Source organism: Bubalus bubalis, chromosome 24 (genome assembly GCF_019923935.1).
Source record: "Bubalus bubalis isolate 160015118507 breed Murrah chromosome 24, NDDB_SH_1, whole genome shotgun sequence".
Taxonomy (NCBI): domain Eukaryota; kingdom Metazoa; phylum Chordata; class Mammalia; order Artiodactyla; family Bovidae; genus Bubalus; species Bubalus bubalis.
This window is the reverse complement of record NC_059180.1, coordinates 5,559,589-5,580,123: the sequence shown is the minus strand read 5'-3', so window position 1 is coordinate 5,580,123 and position 20,535 is coordinate 5,559,589. Positions and strand designations below refer to the sequence as shown.

Sequence of the window (20,535 nt, the reverse complement as noted above, 5' to 3'; positions counted from 1 at the left end):
CTATGTTTTTATGGTTTCTAGACTTACATTTAGATCTTTAATCTATTTTTTTTTTAATTCTGAAAAAATTTTTATTCCAGAAAAATCATTCTAAGGATAGCACTGCATATATCTTCAAAATAATTCTTATACAGTAGTCATGTGGAGAAACTGAGGTGCAGAAAGTAAACAATTTGCCTAATATCATCATATTAGGCAATTTGCAAATATCATCATCATATTTGCCTTATATCAGCATAGCTAGGATGAAATTAGGTCCATAGACAATCAGGTTAGTGCTCCAGGTACTCAACTAGAAAGAATTTCCAAATACCAAAGGAGCCTATTCAAATCTTTCCTTTCATTTCTGTAGTACTGAGCTTCATAGAATGTTCAGGACTCAAATACAAATACTATTAACATTAAAAAAAAAAACAAAACAAAACACTAAGGGACTCGTGACTTGTTTGTAAAAGTGCCTACTTTAATATAGTATCTTCAATTCTCCTCAAGATAGAGAACAAAACAAACCTCTATTTCAAACATAGGCTCCTGCTTGGATTACAACACTTTAATTTTTTTTTTTTTTTCTATATCTACATATACTTTCATCATTTGTGTCACAATGCTCACACCCATAAAGAAAATATAACTCAAATAATCAAAGGAAATTTGTGAGCCAATTCCAAATATGTAGCTTTCAAGCAAAGTGGCAGGCAAAACTGTCCTAATACCACAGAATTATTAATAATGCATAGGATCACTTTCATAAACATAGCTGTATTTTTGGGAATCAATCCACTTTATAATTTTTATCTGCTAATTCCACAGGTTTGGTATCTTAAAGCAGGCAAGTCAATGTGCTTTACAAAGTGTTTTGTGGTCTTAGAATGTCCTCTTTAAGGAAAATCCCCTTTTGGATATCTTTTACTGTTTTTATTGGTAATTCCGCATGTTAACTGGCTGCTGTTTTGTAACATTTTTCAAACAGTTCTTCCATCAAGAAGACTCTCAGGCTAGGAGGATTTTCCACAGTGTGGTATCCAGTTTGGTATATACTCATTATTTAGAGGGCTCCTCTGGGTTTCTCAGATTTGAGCTTTCTTTGGGAGTCTCTGAGCTGGCCTCTGGTAAGGCACTGGATTCTGAAGCCTCTGGTTGTAAACCGTCTCCATCAAGGATAATGTCTTCAGGATTCGGTGGGGGAGGACAGAAGTCTTTGTTGGGGCAGATTTGTTGGAAAAGTGCTTCAGCCTGTTTGACTGCATTATCATTTCCTAAAGCACAGTCTGGGCCAGAGCAGACATAAACGTTTGATGGTAAATCATTATAAGAGTTCCTGTTGACATCTGAAGAATCTCTCATATTGAAGTAAAGACCCCATAGAAGTCTTGGCTTTTCAATTTCTTCATTTTCTATCTCTGTTTCGGTATATGGAGTAAACAATTTCTGCACAACTGGTTCTAAATCTTCTCTTGCTGTTTTAGAAGATGTACAAGTCAAATGAACCAAATATGAGCCTTTCATGCATGTCATTGTTGATGAACATAACTCAATGACTCGAACAGCAAAAGTTCCTGGTTCCTCTGCTGGCACTGTTAAAATGGAAATCTGTTGATCTGAATCTGTTTTGAGAACAGATCTATCTGTAATCAAGACTGCCCTGGAGATCTGCCTGTATTGCACATGTGAACATGTGTTCTCAGACAAATAACTGTCTTCCACAAGGAAATGCTTAGAGATTATTCTCTGACCATACTGATCTATGATTGCTTTACATTTTCCAGATTCTTTATCCACAACAAGGCACTGTACTGAATGGCGAAGACAATAGATTCCACCAAACACTGCACACATTCTGCAGAAACACTGAGGGAGTTCTCCCTGACCATATAAAGGAAACAAAAATGGAGTGTTGCCATATCACCCAAGAGAGTGAAGAAAGTTCTTAGTAGCTTTGAGACCATCTATGGTACTGCTGCCTGTCTCTGATGTCATTGCCATTGACTGCAGAACAAAATATTGGAGGTTGGGGGTTAATTTTTGAGTTTTTAAATATTCAGAAAATGTAATTTCCTCATAGGCATGCATAACAAAACACTTCCACATGTTGAATGGTTTTGTCTGTCCTGCTAAGAGCAATAGCTTCTTCATTTTCATGGATCTTCTCTTGCCATGCTGGACATTCATTCACAATATCACTGTTTTCCTGGTGTTCCTTTAGCCAGGACAACAGACCTGAAAAGCTAAAACTGGCCCAGTTTCCTCCATAGTAGCTTCTTGAATCAACATGCAGAACCCTCTGGCCACTTCTTGAACATGCAGCTGCAATGATGGATTCAGGCAAACCTCAGCAATCGGCATCAACCATATCCTAGATCTTTAATCTATTTTGAGTTAGTTTTTCTATAGGGTATGAGAAAATGTTCTATTTGCATTCTTTTACATGTAGTTGTCCAGTTTTCCCAGTATACTTATTGAAGAGACTGTCTTTTCTCCATTGTATAGTCTTGCTTTCTTTATCATAGATTAATTGACTCTAAGTATATGAGTTTATTTTGGGCCTATCAATTTTATTCAATTGATATGTGTCTCTTTTGTGCCAGTACTCTCTAAAATCAGGAACAAGACAAGGATGCCCACTCTTTCCCCTTCTATTCAATATACTATGGGAAGTCCTAGCCACAGGAATCAGACGAGAAAAAGAAATAAAGGGCATCCTAATTGGAAGGGAACATGTAAAACTATTACTATTTGCAGATGAAACAATATTTTATATAGGCAACCCTGAAGTTCCACCAAAAATCTACAATAAATAAATTCAGTAAAGTGGCAGGTACATGATTAATTTGTAGAAATCTGGGTTCTTTTCTATACAGTAATAAAGAACAATCAGAAAGGGAAAATAATAAAACAATCCTGTTTAAAATCACATTAAAAAGAATAAGACACCAAGGAATAAACTTAACCAGGGAGGTGAAAGACCTATACTATGAAAACTATAAAACAATGAAGGAAACTGAAGGTGATACACAAAACGGAAAGATACTACATGTACATGGATAGGAACAATTAATATTGCCTAAATGTCCATATTACCCAAAGCAATCTATAGATCTAGCATGATCCCTATCAAAATACCTGTGTTACTTTACACAGAACTAGAACAAATTATCCTCAAGTTTATATGGAACCATACAGGACCATAAATAGCCAAAGCAATCTTGAGAAAACCAACAGAGATGGAGGCATCATGCTTCCTGACTCGAGACCAAACTGTGTATTTTTGTCTCCCAGAATACCCAAGGTGACACTTAAGCAGATAAGGTAACCCTGGCTCATGTACACAGAAGATACCTTCTGATATTTTGATGAGCCAACATTCATTCTTACGTGGCCGGCCAGTCGGAGTTGTAACACCATACACCTACTTCTGTCTGGTCACTAGAGTAACTCAACAGTAGGAATTTGGCTCCAAGGCACAAAACACAAGGGTCTCAGTGGAGCTCAGAGGACCGGCAGGTTCACCCCTACTTACTGTTTTATGTCGACGGACGTGCCTTTCTCTGCCTCCTTCCTCAGGTTCCTCACCAACACGTCTCCATACTGCCTAATGATAGGGAACATCTAGACACAAAACACAACAGCACTGGAAGTTAAATGTGGAGACTCAAGGTTTAGAAGAACTTTTCAAGGGCATGGAGATTTAAGTGACATTTTATTATGAATCTGACGATGTCTCTTCTAGGATGTGAAGATAAAAACCATTTTAGGAAACTCAAATTTGGCACACCACTCCTTGGACAGGGATAAGAATTTATTTTCTACCTTATTCTTGAAGTTGCTCATGGAAAACCCTCTTCTTTTACCTCCTTGAGCTTCCCACTGGTGAAGGTTGGAGAGAGCAATGTCCGTATTCTCTTCCATTGTTCATCCTCAGCCACAGAAACAGCATTTTTCATAATTCCCATTGGACCAAAAACCTAGAGTTGAAAGCAAATTTAACCCTACCTAAGTTTTGGAAGTCTCAACAGTTGTGGAAAATTTGTTAATAATTTGGGAACAATGTATTCAACAAATCTTTAGTGACTATCTACATAGTACCAGGCCCTATGCTAGATGAACAATAAACATTTATCCTGAATATCTAGGTTCTGTGAATGTGGAAGAGACATTCAGCCACTTGATGTGGTTTCCAGCCTTCATATTCCAATCTCCTTTTAAACGCAAATGACCCATGTAGTACAGAAAGGGTTCATCCAGAGGGATAGAAGGAAATAAGATCTCGTTCATCTTCTTGGGCTATGCAGAGAAGAAAGGGATTGGTGACAGCCAGCCAGATAGCCTTGACAGGCTGCATTTTGCCTCAGATTACTTCTGTCTTTACATATACTTACAGCCTGATCAACTGGAAAAAGGAATGTGCTGAATTGGTGGGGCTTTTTAAGTAGTACTAATTACACAAAAGTTTATGAAACTACTTCAAATTCTGAAAATAATTGTGCAATGACATGGAAAACATTTTCCCCTACATTTTCCCCCAGGAATAGAAGGGGGAAGAAGACAACTCTATTTCTCAGCTTGGGACAGGCGTATGAAGCCAGCCTGTTTGAAAATCCCTTCAATCTTTCAAATTTATATTTCATTTTAAAATAGATTGCCCCAACACTCATTCATGATAAAACTCACAAAATAGGAAGACAAAAAATTTCCTCAACTTGATAGAGAGCATCTACAAAAAGACCTATAGCTAATATCACTTTATGATGAAATACCAAAGTGACATCTCCAAGACAGGAGACTCGTCACCAGAGTAGGAGACTCCAGATTTTGTTGTCTCACAATTAGACAGCTCACAGTAAATGAAAATAGGTTTAAAAAGGTCAGCAATGCAACAGAGCACACTTGAAAACAGCTAACAAAAAGAGTCAGGAGAAGAGTTACATATTGTTTGCATCATCCCTTCCCCTAGGCCAGCACCTCTCAGCAGCAAGAGGAAGTCCCCCAGCTTGAGACATTTTCCCTTGCTGGAAAAAAGAAAAAAAATGACTAAAAGAGACAACAGGATCAGTGACCAGTTTCTCCAGCCTTTCAGAACATTGCACAAATGACCTGCTTTGCTTTCACCCTTCCCAGAGACAAGCAGAGCCGAGACATCTAGAGACAACTAGGAACAAAGAAGAAGGGCAGGGACTACCAGTGTCAACCACGCAGCAGGAGTGACTATGGTTCTCTGTATCCTCCTCTCCAGAAAACCCCAGAAACTTTACTATGACGAAACCAAGTGCCAGCATAGTCATTGAACAACCTCTGAAAATTTTGGTGCTGATCACTCCCCAGGGTCCTACATTAGCAGACTCCAATGTCCTAAGTCCTATCTTCCCCCTCAACCCCCAAAAGAGCTGTTCCAACCAGTGATGCCCTGAGACCCAGGATTCACACTGGCTGCCAGCCCCGATCTTTTTGGCTGGGCATGTGCAAAACCCCATCCCAGACCCCTACAGCTGCTCTACACTACATCAGTGGAAAGCAGTAGGTATAATGTGCTTTTGTAGCTACACAAACATACACACACACCTATCTGTCTTTGTCTGTATTTATCTGTCATCTGCCTATATCATCTATCTACATACAAAAGTGTGGATTTACACTGATAATTTAGCTGGTGACTCCACAGGGTTTAGTCTACTTTCTCAGTCTCTGAACCTGTGACTTCTTCTCCAACAGTGAGAATGCCGGCTTCCATCATCCTTTCTATATTATTACTTGATCAATCCTCCTTTATGGACCCAATCCACAATGCATCCTTTTCCACTCATGATGCCCTCTCACCCTACGAGCCACCACCACAAATGAATATTTTGGTTTCCCTTACCAGTGAAAGGGAAAGGGGCTTCCCTGATAGCTCAGTTGGTAAAGAATCTGCCTGCAATGCAGGGAAAAAATTTTTCCAGCAAGGGAAAATGTCTCAAGCTGGGGGACTTCAATTTCTGGGTCAGGAAGATCCCCTGGAGAAGGGAAAGGCTACCCACTCCAGGATTCTTGAGCTTCTCTTGTGGTTCAGCTGGTAAGAATCTGCCTGCAATGCAGGAGACCTGGGTTCAATCCATGGATTGGGAAGATCTCCTGGAGAAGGGAAAAGCTACCCAGTCCAGTACTCTGGCCTGAAGAATTCTATGGACTCTATAGTCCATGGGGTCTCAGAGAGTCGGACATGACTGAGCTACTTTCACTTTCACTTTACCAGTGCCCGGCTGCCATCCCTGTGGACACCCTCCCCTCCCTACTCCGTCTCTGACTTGGAGCCACTGTCCTCTTTCTCTGGCCCCACCCTGACGTGTGAGGCTGCCCACCTTCTGTGGCCCACCTTCGGGTTTAGGACTGGATTGTCCAGGAAGAGACGGCAGGCAGGGGAAGGAAAGGGGAGGGAAGGGGCAGGAAAGGGAAAGGAAGAGCCATGTGCAGCTTCTGACCCCACTGAAACTGACCAGTGCGTGTAGTCTTTCTCCCAATCAACTGATCAATCAGCCACCTTTAATTCAACATTCATGGTGTTAAGGCAGTTGCATGAGTCCTACCCTACTGCCTCCAACCGCACTGGAGGTGCCCAGTTAGTGCCACCGCTGATGCTATAAGACCCAGGATCCACACCAGCAGCCAATCTTTTTCAATGCACATGTGCAAAACACCATCGGAGGGCCCTGCAGATGCTCAGATGCCTAAAGCCAGTCCTTACTACTGTCACTCAACTGCACTGACACCTGCCCACAGCTAACCTCTGCAGCCACACGCCTGCCCACTGCCAGGCTCAAGCCCGAGCACAGCAGCGAAGACCCAGGGGAGCAAAAAATAAAATAAATAAATTACTTTTAATAGATAGTCTTTCCATAAACGGTGCTGGAGCAAATCAGACATTTAGATGCAAAAAAAAGCAAACTTAACCTCACACGTTACACAGAAACACAAAATGGATTATAGACTTAAAGGTAAAACATAAAATGATTTAATGTTTAGGGACAAAATAGGAGAAAATCTGCAATGCCTAAGATATTTTGGACTTGACAACAAAGGCAAAGTCCATAAAGGGGAAAACTGATAAATCACTCATCAAAATTTAAAGAGCAGTATTTGCTATGCTAAAGATTCTCATAAGAGGAAAAAACAAGCTATTTGCCACAAATATAAAAAAATAGTAAGAAGGAGCCTTGTAGAGATGGAATAGTTCTGTACATTGATTGTCGTGGTAGCTACAAAATCTACATCTAGGACTCATTTTCACAGAGCAAAACATACAAAATGAGTGAGCATGAAACTGAAGAAATCACAATATGCTCTGTGGATAGTATGAATGTCAGTTTTCTGCTTTGAAATTGTAGTCTAATTAATCAATGTATTGCCATTGGAGGAATCAGGACGAAATGTACATGACATCCAGCCTCTCTGTGTTTTTCTCTTTTAACAACATCCTGTGAATTTATAATATATTTCAAGCTGCATATCTAATAAACAAATTGCAAATTTAAAAAATGGATGCCTACCCTCCGGTTTGTGAAGACAGAATAACATTCTTTCACTAGCACTGTTTTGATCACGTCTGGATCTGTGATAACCAACAGAGGCTGTTTACCTTCAAAAATCCTGTGGGGGAAACAGAGCTGATGAGACTTACGGAGCCATTTTCTGCAGCTGCAGCCATACCTGGAAGTCCAGATGCTTCTCTTAACATTACATAATCCATCCTTCTAAGGTCATCATTAAAAATACCATGAAAACACTGCTAATTCTAGGTCATGGGTATATGGGTATTTCCTATATCATTTTCCATAATTTTTATAGGTTTAATGTATTTCATTGGAGAAGGCAATGGCACCCCACTCCAGTACTCTTTTTTTTTTTTAATTTTAAAGATTAAGACTTTACTGTTAACTTTTATTTTTTTTAATTTAATTTTATTTTTAAACTTTACATAATTGTATTAGTTTTGCCAAATATCAAAATGAATCCACCACAGGTATACATGTGTTCCCCATCCTGAACCCTCCTCCCTCCTCCCTCCCCATTCCATCCCTCTGGGTCGTCCCAGTGCACCAGCCCCAAGCATCCAGTATCGTGCATCGAACCTGGACTGGCAACTCGTTTCATACATGATATTTTACATGTTTTAATGCCATTCTCCCAAATCTCCCCACACTCTCCCTCTCCCACAGAGTCCATAAGACTGTTCTATACATCAGTGTCTCTTTTGCTGTCTCGTACACAGGGTTATTGTTACCATCTTTCTAAATTCCATATATATGCGTTAGTATACTGTATTGGTGTTTTTCTTTCTGGCTTACTTCACTCTGTATAATAGGCTCCAGTTTCATCCACCTCATTAGAACTGATTCAAATGTATTCTTTTTAATGGCTGAGTAATACTCCATTGTGTATATGTATCACAGCTTTCTTATCCATTCACCTGCTGATGGACATCTAGGTTGCTTCCATGTCCTGCCTATTATAAACAGTGCTGCGATGAACATTGGGGTACACGTGTCTCTTTCCCTTCTGGTTTCCTCAGTGTGTATGCCCAGCAGTGGGATTGCTGGATCATAAGGCAGGTCTATTTCCAGTTTTTTAAGGAATCTCCACACTGTTCTCCATAGTGGCTGTACTAGTTTGCATTCCCACCAACAGTGTAAGAGGGTTCCCTTTTCTCCACACCCTCTCCAGCATTTATTACTTGTAGACTTTTGGATCGCAGCCATTCTGACTGGTGTGAAATGGTACCTCATAGTGGTTTTGATTTGCATTTCTCTGATAATGCCACTCCAGTACTCTTGCCTGGAAAATCCCATGGACGGAGGAGCCTGGTGGGTTGCAGTCCATGGGATCGCTAAGAGTCAGACATGACTGAGCGACTTCACTTTCACTTTTCACTTTCATGCATTGGAGAAGGAAATGGCAACCCACTCCAGTGTTCTTGCCTGGAGAATCCCAGGGACGGCGGAGCCTGATGGGCTGCCATCTATGGGGTCACACAGAGTCAGACATGACTGGAGTGACTTAGCAGCAGCGGCAATGTATTTCATTATCAAGAAAGAAGTTAGGTTAGTAAAAAAACTGAAGAAAGCAAATTATCTGAAAATTAAAAAATAATTAAGGGAAGACCATCTACTCAGTCATTTTTGGAGATATACCCAAAGCATGAAAATGCATATAATATTAGATGAAAACTGTAGACACATCTATCATAAATATGTAACAATATATCTGCAAATGGAAGAAGATTTGGAATGCTCCACAACTGACAGTGGGATTATGAAAGATTTTCTCTTTTGTCCTATTTTCTAAAATTTGCTTATTAGTTTATATTTTTTAAGGAAAAAATTTAAATAGTGAGATCTCCTTGGTAGCATCAAGTTCAGGATAATTTGAACAAAAGAAAAAAGAGAATGAAAAAAAATCAGAAAAGCATGTATAACTCATCTTTTAAATATTTTCTTTTCATTACATGGGTCCCATGGGCCTCAGGCTCCATGTAGGTGGCATCCATCACCAGCTTGGCAGGCCCACGTTTGACCCACCTATCACACAAAGCTGACTCCTCAGATGTGACACGTCACTGTTTGACCTCATCTCCTGACTGTCAGGATGTCCCTTCATGGGAATGGGCCACTGGAATGACGTTTACTCTGAGTTATTTACTGTCTTCTGATATTTTGGTTTCATTATCAATCACTTGCAATGGCTAGAACTAATTGGAAGATTTTCTACATGTTCCCTTAATTAAATTAAAGAGATTTAGGATTAAAAATAAATGACGTTTGGTGCCATCCTAAAATGTTCTCTCTAAGAAAACAAAGGTTTTAGAAATTATGACTGGTATTTATGCTCACCAATCTATAAAATGCTAATATAAAAGTCAGTTTTTGGTTGCTTACGGGAAGTAGGAATTGTGTTTTCAGTAAAAAGGGTATGAGGAATGAAATTGCATTTTGTGAAGGGAAAAGGAAGTAAGCCTAACTTACAGGTGGCTTTTTAGATGGACGATGACAGTAATGGGTACAGAAAGGGATAAGGTTTGTGAAAAGTCAACCCTGAGGAAAAGTTTTGTATATGGTTATGCTAGGTAGTTAGAATAGGGAAAAAGAGCCCAAAATGGCGGTGGCTAAAAGACAAGGAAGGGAAAAGCCCGTGAAAATAGAACAAAGGAAGGTCCGAGGACCGGGGTAAAGCCCTGAAGTAGAACAAACAGTACTCCTGGCTAAGCCCAGTTTGCATAGGGCAGGCCCAGGGGGAGGAAGAAACATAAAAAGAGGAGCCAAAGCGCCCGCGCTCTCTCTCTCTCTATCTCTCGCTCGCTGGCGCGCTCCTCCACTCTCTTCTCTTTGCGTCTTTGGGTTGGCATGCCCTCACACTTCGAGGATGGATTCTCCTGCTATCTTCTAAATAAAATAGAGCTGTAACACTGATTTGTTTAAGAGCTATAACACAGTTTGTCCAAGACCCGAGAGCTGTGACGCACCGAGGGCTTTAATGTCCGTCGCTCCAAATCTTTGTTGCGGATGAGACAGAACCGAGGAGCGTACACTCGCCTGACAGTTAGGACTAAGTTTGGGGCTTCCCTGGTGGCTCAGATGGTAAAGCGTCTGCCTGCAATACTGGAGACCCAGGTCCCTGGGTCAGGAAGATCCCCTGGAGAAGGAAATGGCAACCCACTCCTGTACTCTTGCCTGGAAAAGTCCATGGAGAGAGGAGCCTTGTAGGCCACAGTCTATGGGGTCACAAAGAGTCGGACACTACTGAGCGACTTCACTTCACTTCACTTCTACATGTTCCCTATTCCTCCTTTAATTCCACAGAAGAATTTCAAATCATCTTGTGATCACACATAAAAATTGCGGAGAAACACTGCACTTACTTCTGCCCATTTCCAAAGGCTGTTATAAAACTCAGAGGGTGTAAGTGGGTGTCAAGAGCATTTAGTGCTGAAGCAGTGACAGGAGGGATTGAGGAGGCACTTAATCTGCTCTTCCACCTGACTGACCATATTACTTGGACGATTCTCTTCTTCCCATCACGGTTTTGCAACAACACTTGGGTGGAGAAGAGATAGTGGTTTCAGGTGACCCTTTATATTCATGATGTCACTCCCGTCTTAATAATTTCTCTCACTTACAGTCACAATTCAGATATTTGAACTCACCTCAGATCATAGTGATTCTGTGTACTGATGAGTGGGGTCAAACTCTATATTTATAACAGGTTTTCCCAGGTGCTCCTCATACATCCAAGCATGAGAACCATTTTCTAAAAAGAGAACTGGGATCCACTATGAAAAAGGGACTCCAGCCAGAGCTCACAGGTACTAAACGTTGGAGGGGCAGTTGGAGCTGGGCCAGTAGTGTCCCAGTGCTATGTATTCTTTCCACTCAACCAGGTTGACATTGGGGCCATGGCAACTCACAGGTTCCCATGGTTTCTGAGGGCCTCATGAGAGAAGATGAAGAGGTCTGGATAGGTAGAGCCTCTGCCACTTGCTGCTGGCAAAGAAGCACCACAAGACACCTCTCCCTCTGCTCTCACAAAACCTCCAACAGCTCCTAAAGCCCACCTGACAGACTCTGGGTTAGATATATATACCCTACATCTCCTCAAAATCAGAGAAAAACAGTGGATAAAACAATCATTGAATATAATTCTATTGGAAAATCTTACCTGAAACAATTAAAAAACAAACAAACAAACTCCATCTATGCAGAGAAAATAAAAAGCTGAGCAGATATGATTTCCCATTATGTTAACCTATAACCCTCATCTATTTTTCCAAACTGCTAAGTCGCTTCAGTTGTGTCTGACTCTGTGCGACCCCATAGACGGCAGCCCACCAGGCTCCCTGGTCCCTGGGATTCTCCAGGCAAGAACACTGGAGTGGGTTGCCATTTCCTTCTCCAGTGCATGAAAGTGAAAAGTGAAAGTGAAGTCGCTCAGTTGTGTCCGACTCTTCGCAACCCCATAGACTGCAGCCTACCAGGCTCCTCCATCCATGGGGTTTTCCAGGCAAGAGTACTGGAGTGGGGTGCCATTGCCTTCTCGGAAGCTTTACAGCAAATGACTTCATTCCAAGAAGCTCTGGACTGACAGTGCCCTCCACACCACCAGGGGGAGGGCAGGATTATTATAACAAGTGTGTCCAATGGGAGTTTTCAGAATACTCACCCCCACATTTTCCCATACTTTTTAAAACATTCTTCATCAAACTCACAAACACCCTATAAGGAAAAACAATATTACATTATTAATATCCTGTATTGAACCCTATCTCTAATTCACAAAACTACTATTTTTCACTGGCAGTTGGAGGGAAGTTCTTATTCACAAATGTCTTAAGGGAAAGGAGAGAAAATAGAGGAGATATTTGTAACTGACAATTTAAAATCACTCTTGAATTTTCTTTGAATATTATAGACACTAAACACTTACCCCTGTCAGTGAATACTAATTACTCCTCGTCTTCAGAAGGCTTTTTGCTTGTGCATGTGTTGTCTAAAATCTCTTAATCTCTAATCCACCATGGACATGTGACAAAACTGGAAATGAGGGAAGTAAGGGTTTCCTACACACACTTTCATCTCCTAGTTTAACAGCCTTTTCATTTCTCTCATGAGCTCTTCCTAGAATTTCAGCAGAATAAGGAAGCTAAAGCACCAGTAATGTCTTCTAATCTCGCAGATTTAAAGACGTCTAAGGGGTATGTGTTCCATGAGAAAGTGAATGAGTGATTGAATGAATGACAAAGTGGACTCGCCTTCTAGTTTTCCAGCTCAACACAGAAAAGATGGGGTGATGCCACAAATATACAAAGAACAGTGCATTTTAAACACCTGGCCTGAGTTTTTACTTCTATAACTTAAGAAGTTTCTATCCCTAAGTTTCTATCATGATATTTAATGCTTTACCAAGTAAATGAAGGTCCCAGAAATGTGAGTTGGGGTGCATCTACTATGGAGTTCACCTGGGAAATGTGGAGAGGAAATTACTGCTTCTTCAGATGGAAAAATGTTCAGGAAACTCTGAGGCAGTAATGAGACAGTGAAGACCTCAGTTGGGAGAATCAGGATCTGAGAAACAAGCCTCATGTCTGCAGGACAGGAAATCTGAGCCAGAGAGCAGCCCCCACACAGGGCTCTGCCCCTGCACGTCAGAATGCAGCTCACGACCTTCAGTTCAGGGGCAGAGCCCTGGGGAGGCATCAGAGCTGAATGAATATCAGAATTCACAGTCCATCTGCCACCTGGTACATTCCTTTCAGTTAAATTAAACTTCTAATAATTTTGTCAAATCATATCCTTTCTAGTGATTTTTGTATATGTGATTCTGCCTTATTTTGTAAAAACTTCACAACTTATTTAGTGGTTAAATATCTGATAAATAGACAACCTTGCCTCAGTTACACTCATTCCCTGCTCAAACTCATCCATGAGGTGCCTGCTTTGAAGGCACAGAAAAAGCAGAAAGTTTTTGGTCCATTTTTTATATCCCCAAAGATGTCATGTGTAGCAAGAGGTAGAGCAGAAAATGAAAAAAAAAAAAAAAAAAAAAAACCCACAACGAAAAACCCCGCAGGCATTAGCAGTTCCTGAGAGAATCCAAGTATGTACAAATTACCTGATACATTAGAACTGAAGCATCCAAGCATTTCAGGAGAAAGGAGAAAAAAGGGTACCCAGAGCTTATGCTACCAACAGGACTTGTCTAACTTTACCGTACACTGCTTAATGAGCCACGACCAGGCATCCCTTCATGCTTTTCTCCTGACAATTAGTAGGACTGTGCCTTGCTGGGAATCTGCACCTGGCAGAGAGAAGATCCTCTTCACAAAGCTTACAAGACGGAACTTCAAGTCCTGTGCTGACTCAGCCAAGAGAGCTCGACTGTCTGAGGCGGCAAACCTGAGGCTCTTAACAGCTGACAATAGAGGCCTGGGGTATAGAAGGCATGTGTGGGTGGGGCCTATGATGCGATTTCTGGGAAATACCAAAACTGACAACTGCCTACTGAGGAGGAGAATTTTACTATGGAAGCCAGCTGGGATTTGCAACCATAGGAAGCAAAAAAGGGACATCAAGCAATATGCACCTTTAGGTAGGATAGAATGTTTCCAAAAAGAGGCAGAGGTCTTGGGCCAGGAACCCCCAGCTTCTTAAACAGTCCATGTGAATAAGTTCCATATCTATAAAGTGAAAGAGAAAATCCAGGTCAGGGATTGTGGAATAAGTGCTGGAGCTGGCTAGTCACTGATTCAGAACTGGAACCATCAGCCTATAGAAGCAACACGTAGGTGATAAATACCAGCAATTCCAAAAGCAGTAATTACTTTCATTGATCATGTTCTTTCCCTCCTCCACAGTGAGACCATAAATAGCACCTGAAATCTTGATGTCCCAATCCTAGAGTGGATGCTTGATAAATGTTTATAATTTCAGAGCTCCTGAGAGGTTTATGCTATAATTCCTCCAAAAAAAACCATTCATATGTATTTAGTAAGTGGATTCTTACTTAGTGGTTCCACTAAAGTGGTTTAGAGATTCTCATTCTAGATACAAAGGGGAAACTTTTCCTGTCTCAAACATAAGATTTTGGTTATCTGCGTCCACCCAATGACAGAGTTACTAGACTCTACCTTGGCCTTGTTCTTATCCTTTTCCTTTCCTCTGATGTTTTGTTGTTTAGTCACTCAGTCATTTCCGACTCATTGTGACCCTATGGACTGCAACATGCCAGGCTTCACTGTCCTTCAGTATCTCCTAGAGTTTGCTCAAACCCATGTTCATTGAGTCAGTGATTCTATCCAACCATCTCATCCTCTGTGCCAATCTTTTTGAGCGTCAGGTTCTTTTCCATTGAGTAAGTTCTTCTCATCAAGTGGCCAATGCATCAGAGCTCCCTCCATGATCTGACCTCATTTTAAGATCTGATTCTTCTTAATTCTGTCTTCAGGAGCAGGACTTAAAGCAAGCAGAGTGTTCTTATCTGTAGAATGAAAACTGATTCAAGGCTTCCATTGCCATCATAGAAATTGAGCACCTTTCAGCTACACCCATGGCTCTGTGTTCAGGCAATTTGATTGATTTGAACTACAAATAAGTTGTAGTGATTGACTCTTTTGTTCCCTGAAATAAATGTATAAATGTATAATGTATAAATGAATCAATGACTAAAGGACCCATCTCCAGACCATTCCCAACCTCATGGCATCAGGTCCACCAACTACGTGCTAAGCCCAGTGCCTGATTTACATTCATTTTTCTAAAGATGCTCAATCACAAAGCCTCTGCACTTCAACTATCTTAAAAACCAATCAAGCTGGTGCTCCCTATGGCAGGCCTGCCTGCAGCGTATCCTTCATGTATCACGTGTGCAAGCCCACAACTCCAGGTTCTAGATCTTTGCAAGCCTGCTCATTCTGGTGTTGCTGAGAAACGACAGAGTGCAGGAAAAGCGAGGCTGAAGGAAGAGACCGCCATCAATGGTTTAAATGTGAACTTGCTAGTCCTCCAAGGCTAACTCTGTAGAGTTAAATTAGTAAGGTATGGTTGAGCATGCTGTGTGTAAATGGTTCATAATGCCCTACAGGCACTTTCAACAAAGAGATATCGGGGTTCCCAGTCTTCAGTTACCTTCCCATGTAGAGCAAAAGACACTTTGTGTGACAAAAAATGAGTGACCATAAAAAACTTCAGAATATTAAATTAAGATCTTGTCTCTCCTTTTTGGAAGGGAGCCTTTAAGGTAGCACAGGTTCAAATTTCTGTACAAATCCAACAATCTTACAATATGTGATAAGAGAAACCCAAAAAATTTCACAGACGGACCTATGCTGGACGCACACAGAGGTACCTTGGCCAAGCACAGCTGGCTATGTCTCTCTCTCCTCCAGAGCAAGTGGTGGAGGTGTGGGCACCAACTGCCACAAAAGGGGTGGCCTGGGCTATTCCCACCCCCGATGCTTCCCCTTTTGTTTGTCTTCCTTTCCTGTTTCTCTTCACAAACAGGGAAAGTCAATTTCTGCTTCTGAACCTTCAGTGTGCTACTCAAAAGTGATGCCAAGCAATTGAGTAACCATGTTGGCAACACAGGTCCCACAGAGAGCTCTGGTCTAGTGTCTAAACTCACATGGTTCCACCAAGGCAGCAGGTGGACTGAGTGAATTATTTGGCTTCTTTCTAGCTCTTCACTTTTTGGTTCGTGCAGTAATGCTATTTTGGGTAAAAAGGAAGGGGCTAAAGATAAAGCCAACATTTTTATAGTCTTTACATCCTGTCGGCCTAACAAGAGCATTGCCTGCAGCGGCTGATTCCTGGCTGCACCAGCACCTTCTCAGGCTACAGGGATGTTTGCCTGGTGGGACACTAGCTAGCACCAGCCCCACTGTCAGACGGGCCACACACAGTGTGACTGAGATCGTGTCTTGTCCCCAGGCTTCCAGCACACGAGATGCCAACCCTGTTGACCTCCTGTGGGACCAGGTCTGAGGAATAACTCTGGGGGATCTGCTCTGAGGAAAGAGGAATATTCTCTCCTCCATCCCAATCTCTTTCTGGATGCCTCTCATATCATCACTGGCTCCCAGACATGTATACTCATCTGCCCTGAAGATTAAAATAGCTTGCTGGACATGCATATTTAAAAAGATATATCACAGGAATATTTTACTACACTAGATTCATATTCCAGGCATTATTCTAGAGGGTGAATTTATTTACATACCTTTCTAGGTGCTGGACAGCAGTCCTCTTTTATCCTTCAGGGAAAAACCACATGCTGGAAAAACTCATATCAATTTTTTAAATCTAGTCCTAAATAGAATGAAATTAAACTGTACCACATAATTTTATAATATCAGACAGAAAATATGTTGCTGCAATACCTTAATTTCCTAATATTTCTTTCAAGTAATTAAAATGAGGTTAATATTACCCACATACATGTCATCATGATTTCCTACACTTAGTGAAAATGAAATTGACAGAACCCAAATGTGATTTGTAGGCGTATCTCTAATCACTCATTGGAAGTAACTCCTGTCCCAACCTAATGCATGATAACAGAATCTCAACACTGAAAGGAATTTTTATGCTAGATAGTTTTTTTTTTAATTATTATTTTATTTTTTAACTTTAAAATATTGTATTGGTTTTGTCATATATCAACATGAATCCACCACAGGTATACACGTGTTCCCCATCCTGAACCCTCCTCCCTCCTCCCTCCCCATACCATCCCTCTGGGTCGTCCCAGTGCACTAGCCCCAACCATCCAGTATCGTGCATCAAACCTGGACTGGAGACTCGTTTCATATTATACATGTTTCAATGCCATTCTCCCAAATCATCCCACCCTCTCCCTCTCCCACAGAGTCTAAAAGACTGTTCTATACATCAGTGTCTCTTTTGCTGTCTCGTATACAGGGTTATTGTTATCATCTTTCTAAATTCCATATATATGCGTTAGTATACTGTATTGGTGTTTTTCTTTCTGGCTTACTTCAACCTCCTGTGCCATACTTATTAGGGAAAAATCACTTAAAATCCAAACTGGACTCTGGGGCTTGTGCCTCCTGTAGATTTAGTAGATTTCAAATCACAGGGAAAATAAATTTGTACACTGATTCTAACTCATCCAGAGATTGAAAGAAAAGGTGAAAAAATGAATATAATTTTAAAGTTTCTACAAAGTCTCCTCAAATATTAAGATTTCTCATTTGGAACTAGATAATTTCTGCAGAGTACAGGGTGGGGGAATAGAGTCTTAGGAATGGATGCCCTGAGGAGGGGCGCAGAAAAGGGGGAGGGATGGGCATGAAAAAAAGGGTGCTTGGTCTCAGGCCTCCAAACAAAGTCAGGGTGTAGCCGGTGCCTTGTGTAAATGACACCTGGAAAGAGGGTCCGGAGCAGGAACTCCTGAGTGACAAGGGGCCAAACATTCCTCATGAATCTTGCAGCAGGTACGGAATCCAGAAGTCAGAGAGAATGAAACAAAAACCCAGGTTACTGCTTGCCTCCAGGATTCCCAGCCATGGGAATCAGTGAGGACTATACTGTACACAGGCCAGTTGTTTTTAATTTGCCCTTGATGGACTCTGGTTGACTACTCTAGGTCCATGCAAACTGGTAGTCAATCAGAGAGTCATTCTCAGGAGCAAAGAATGTCACAAACCCTCCTAACTATGCTAACAGCAACTCGGGAGTGAAGTTAACTCCTTCAACAGATGTGGGTAAGATCGATAATAACCCATTTGGTGCCCATAGCACATGATGCTTGAGCAACTTCCCCTCCATTTACTTTGAACTTTAAAAAACTAAGGGAACCCCCTTTTCTGCTTAGCACCCCAAGATCCAGGTTACAGAGATGAGCCTAACAGTTACTCACAGATAGAGGAGCACCAGGCTGATAGCCAGGAGAACCCAGGTTTCCACAGAAAAGCTTGGGATTAGCTCCATGGCCACTTTTCTTGGCGATTCCCTCCTCTGAGTTTCCTTTCAGCTGTGTGTGGTGTTCTCTGCCTGCCTCTCAGTGTGAAGCTTCTGTTCACTTCAGGTGGAGATTCAGTGTGGTTGGAAGATTTATGTGCTTAGAAAGGAGGTGGGGCTGGAGCTGCAGCCAACAGAAGGGCCACCTGGTCTCCACCTGCAGGAGCCCTCTCTGCCTTGGTAGTTGGCCGAGCATCACACACACTTCAGTTTGACCTCCCTTGACTTCATATTCTGTAGGAAATCAATAAACAACTCAATGTTATCAGTAAGCCCAAAGGTTGTAGAAACTCAAATAAAGCCACTGGCTTTAATTTTCCTCTAAACTGCCCCATGTCTGTTGTTGCCTGCAGTCCAAAATGCTTGAAATCCTTCAAACAAGATGGTGGTGGTGGTTTAGTTGCTAAGTCATGTCCCACTCTTTGTGACCCCATGGAAGCAGCCCAACACGCTCCTCTGTCCATGGGATTTCCAGGCAAGAATACTGGAGTCAGGTGCCATCTCCTCCTCCACAGGGTCAAACAAGATAGCTGTGCTGATTGTTACTCATTAAATTATTTTTTCTGCCTAGAAATGCTCCTGTGTCCCTTGTAGGCTCTTAATTACTCTTCCAAATAAAGCTCAGACAGAACATCTGTGTTAGAAATTTCCCAAACCAAGCTCCTCCAGCAGATATAACAATTTCCTCCTCTGGGGAACTGTCCCCTGCACACAATTCTACTATCTCCCACACCACAGTCAGTTTCCATACCTAGTCCCCTCGGTGGATCAAGAGCTTGGGCACATGCTGGATACTAGCCACAGTCATGTACCAGGTACTAGCAGACTGCTTTCTGCAGAGTGCGCATCCCAAAAGGTAGATGGACTGAATTGGTAGAGGTAGGACCACTGGGCACCTGTGTGCCCTCTCCCTGTGGCTCTTTGGTGACCATGCCATCTTCCTGAATTGTTGACACACCAGGAGGGCCTGGCTGGGCCTTGGTCACTGTCTCTGTATTTTCAGGAGGATCCACCAGGATCCTGTTGACAAGAGGGCCCCAGAAGGAGAGGCAGGACATGGAGGAGAGGGTGATGGCTGCCCCAATGGTATCAATTCAGGCTCATTCCTGTCCCACCCTCAGAGTATCCTGCAAGTCAGATTCTAGATCAAAGAATGGTCCCCTCTCTCTGGAAAGGCTGCAATCCAAGATCAAAGGGTGTAAAGAGAGAGAAAAAAGCAGCCTGATGGCCAAGAGGACCCCAACGTGCTTAGCCACCAGTGATGTGGCATGTACAGCAACAGGACTCCAAAAAGATCACATGAGGGGATGTTATCTCTAGGGTACGTGGGGTGTTGATCGGTCAGAGCAGATGGGTTTCCACTTCTGGACACATAGAGAATTTGGGGGCTTCCCCAGTGGCACTAGTGATAAAAGAAAAAAAAACCCCACTTGCCAATGTAGAATACCTAAGAGATACAGGTTCAATCCCTAGAATGGGGAGATCCCCTGGAGGTGGTAATGGCAACCAACTCCAGTATTCTTGCCTGGAGAAATCCATGCCAGAGGAACCTGGAGGGCTACAGTCCACAGCATCGCAAAGAGCTGGACACTACTGAGGGAACTTAGCATGCACAGACAGGGAATTTTTATTGGGTAACAGGGAGCTGATACTGAGGAGGCCTAGAGTAGCAGTTGGTATCACCTGCTGGTAGGTCACCCCCTGTGCACTTGAATCACTTCAATCATATCTGCCTCTGTGACCCATGGGCTGTAGCCTTCCAGGCTCCTCTGCCCATGGGATTCTCCAGGCAAAGATACTGGAGTGGGTTGCCATGCCCTCCTCCAGGGAATTTTCCCAATGCAGGGATCGAACCAGTGTCTCTTATGTCTCCTGCAATGACAGACAAGTTCTTAACTACTAGGGCCACCTGGGAAGCCCAGGCCTCCCTCTACCCTTGCTGAATTCCTGATGGGAGCAGGATGAGGGCTGAGCACCAGGAAATTAAACTGGCTCATTATCAATACTTTAAACCATGTCCTGTGTCTGTGAGACCTGAATA

General features: G+C 42.1%; 1 protein-coding gene and 1 pseudogene across 2 annotated transcripts in view; both read right to left on the bottom strand.

Moving 5' to 3' along the window:
* The window catches only part of LOC102405595 (cytochrome P450 3A24), a 47,250-nt gene extending 28,675 nt beyond the window's left edge, over positions 1-18,575 (bottom strand). For both annotated transcript variants that reach the window (XM_006053608.4, XM_025274935.3), the window contains exons 1-6: positions 18,394-18,575; positions 14,101-14,194; positions 12,181-12,233; positions 7,518-7,617; positions 3,849-3,962; positions 3,518-3,606 (exon numbers count right to left, since the gene is read on the bottom strand). In XM_006053608.4, the coding sequence (XP_006053670.2) occupies positions 3,518-3,606; positions 3,849-3,962; positions 7,518-7,617; positions 12,181-12,233; positions 14,101-14,194; positions 18,394-18,464 (521 nt within the window). In that variant the 5' untranslated portion in view covers positions 18,465-18,575. The remainder of the gene's footprint in view (positions 1-3,517; positions 3,607-3,848; positions 3,963-7,517; positions 7,618-12,180; positions 12,234-14,100; positions 14,195-18,393) is intronic.
* LOC112581778 lies at positions 580-3,510 on the bottom strand (annotated as a pseudogene).
* Positions 18,576-20,535: the final 1,960 nt, after the last annotated feature.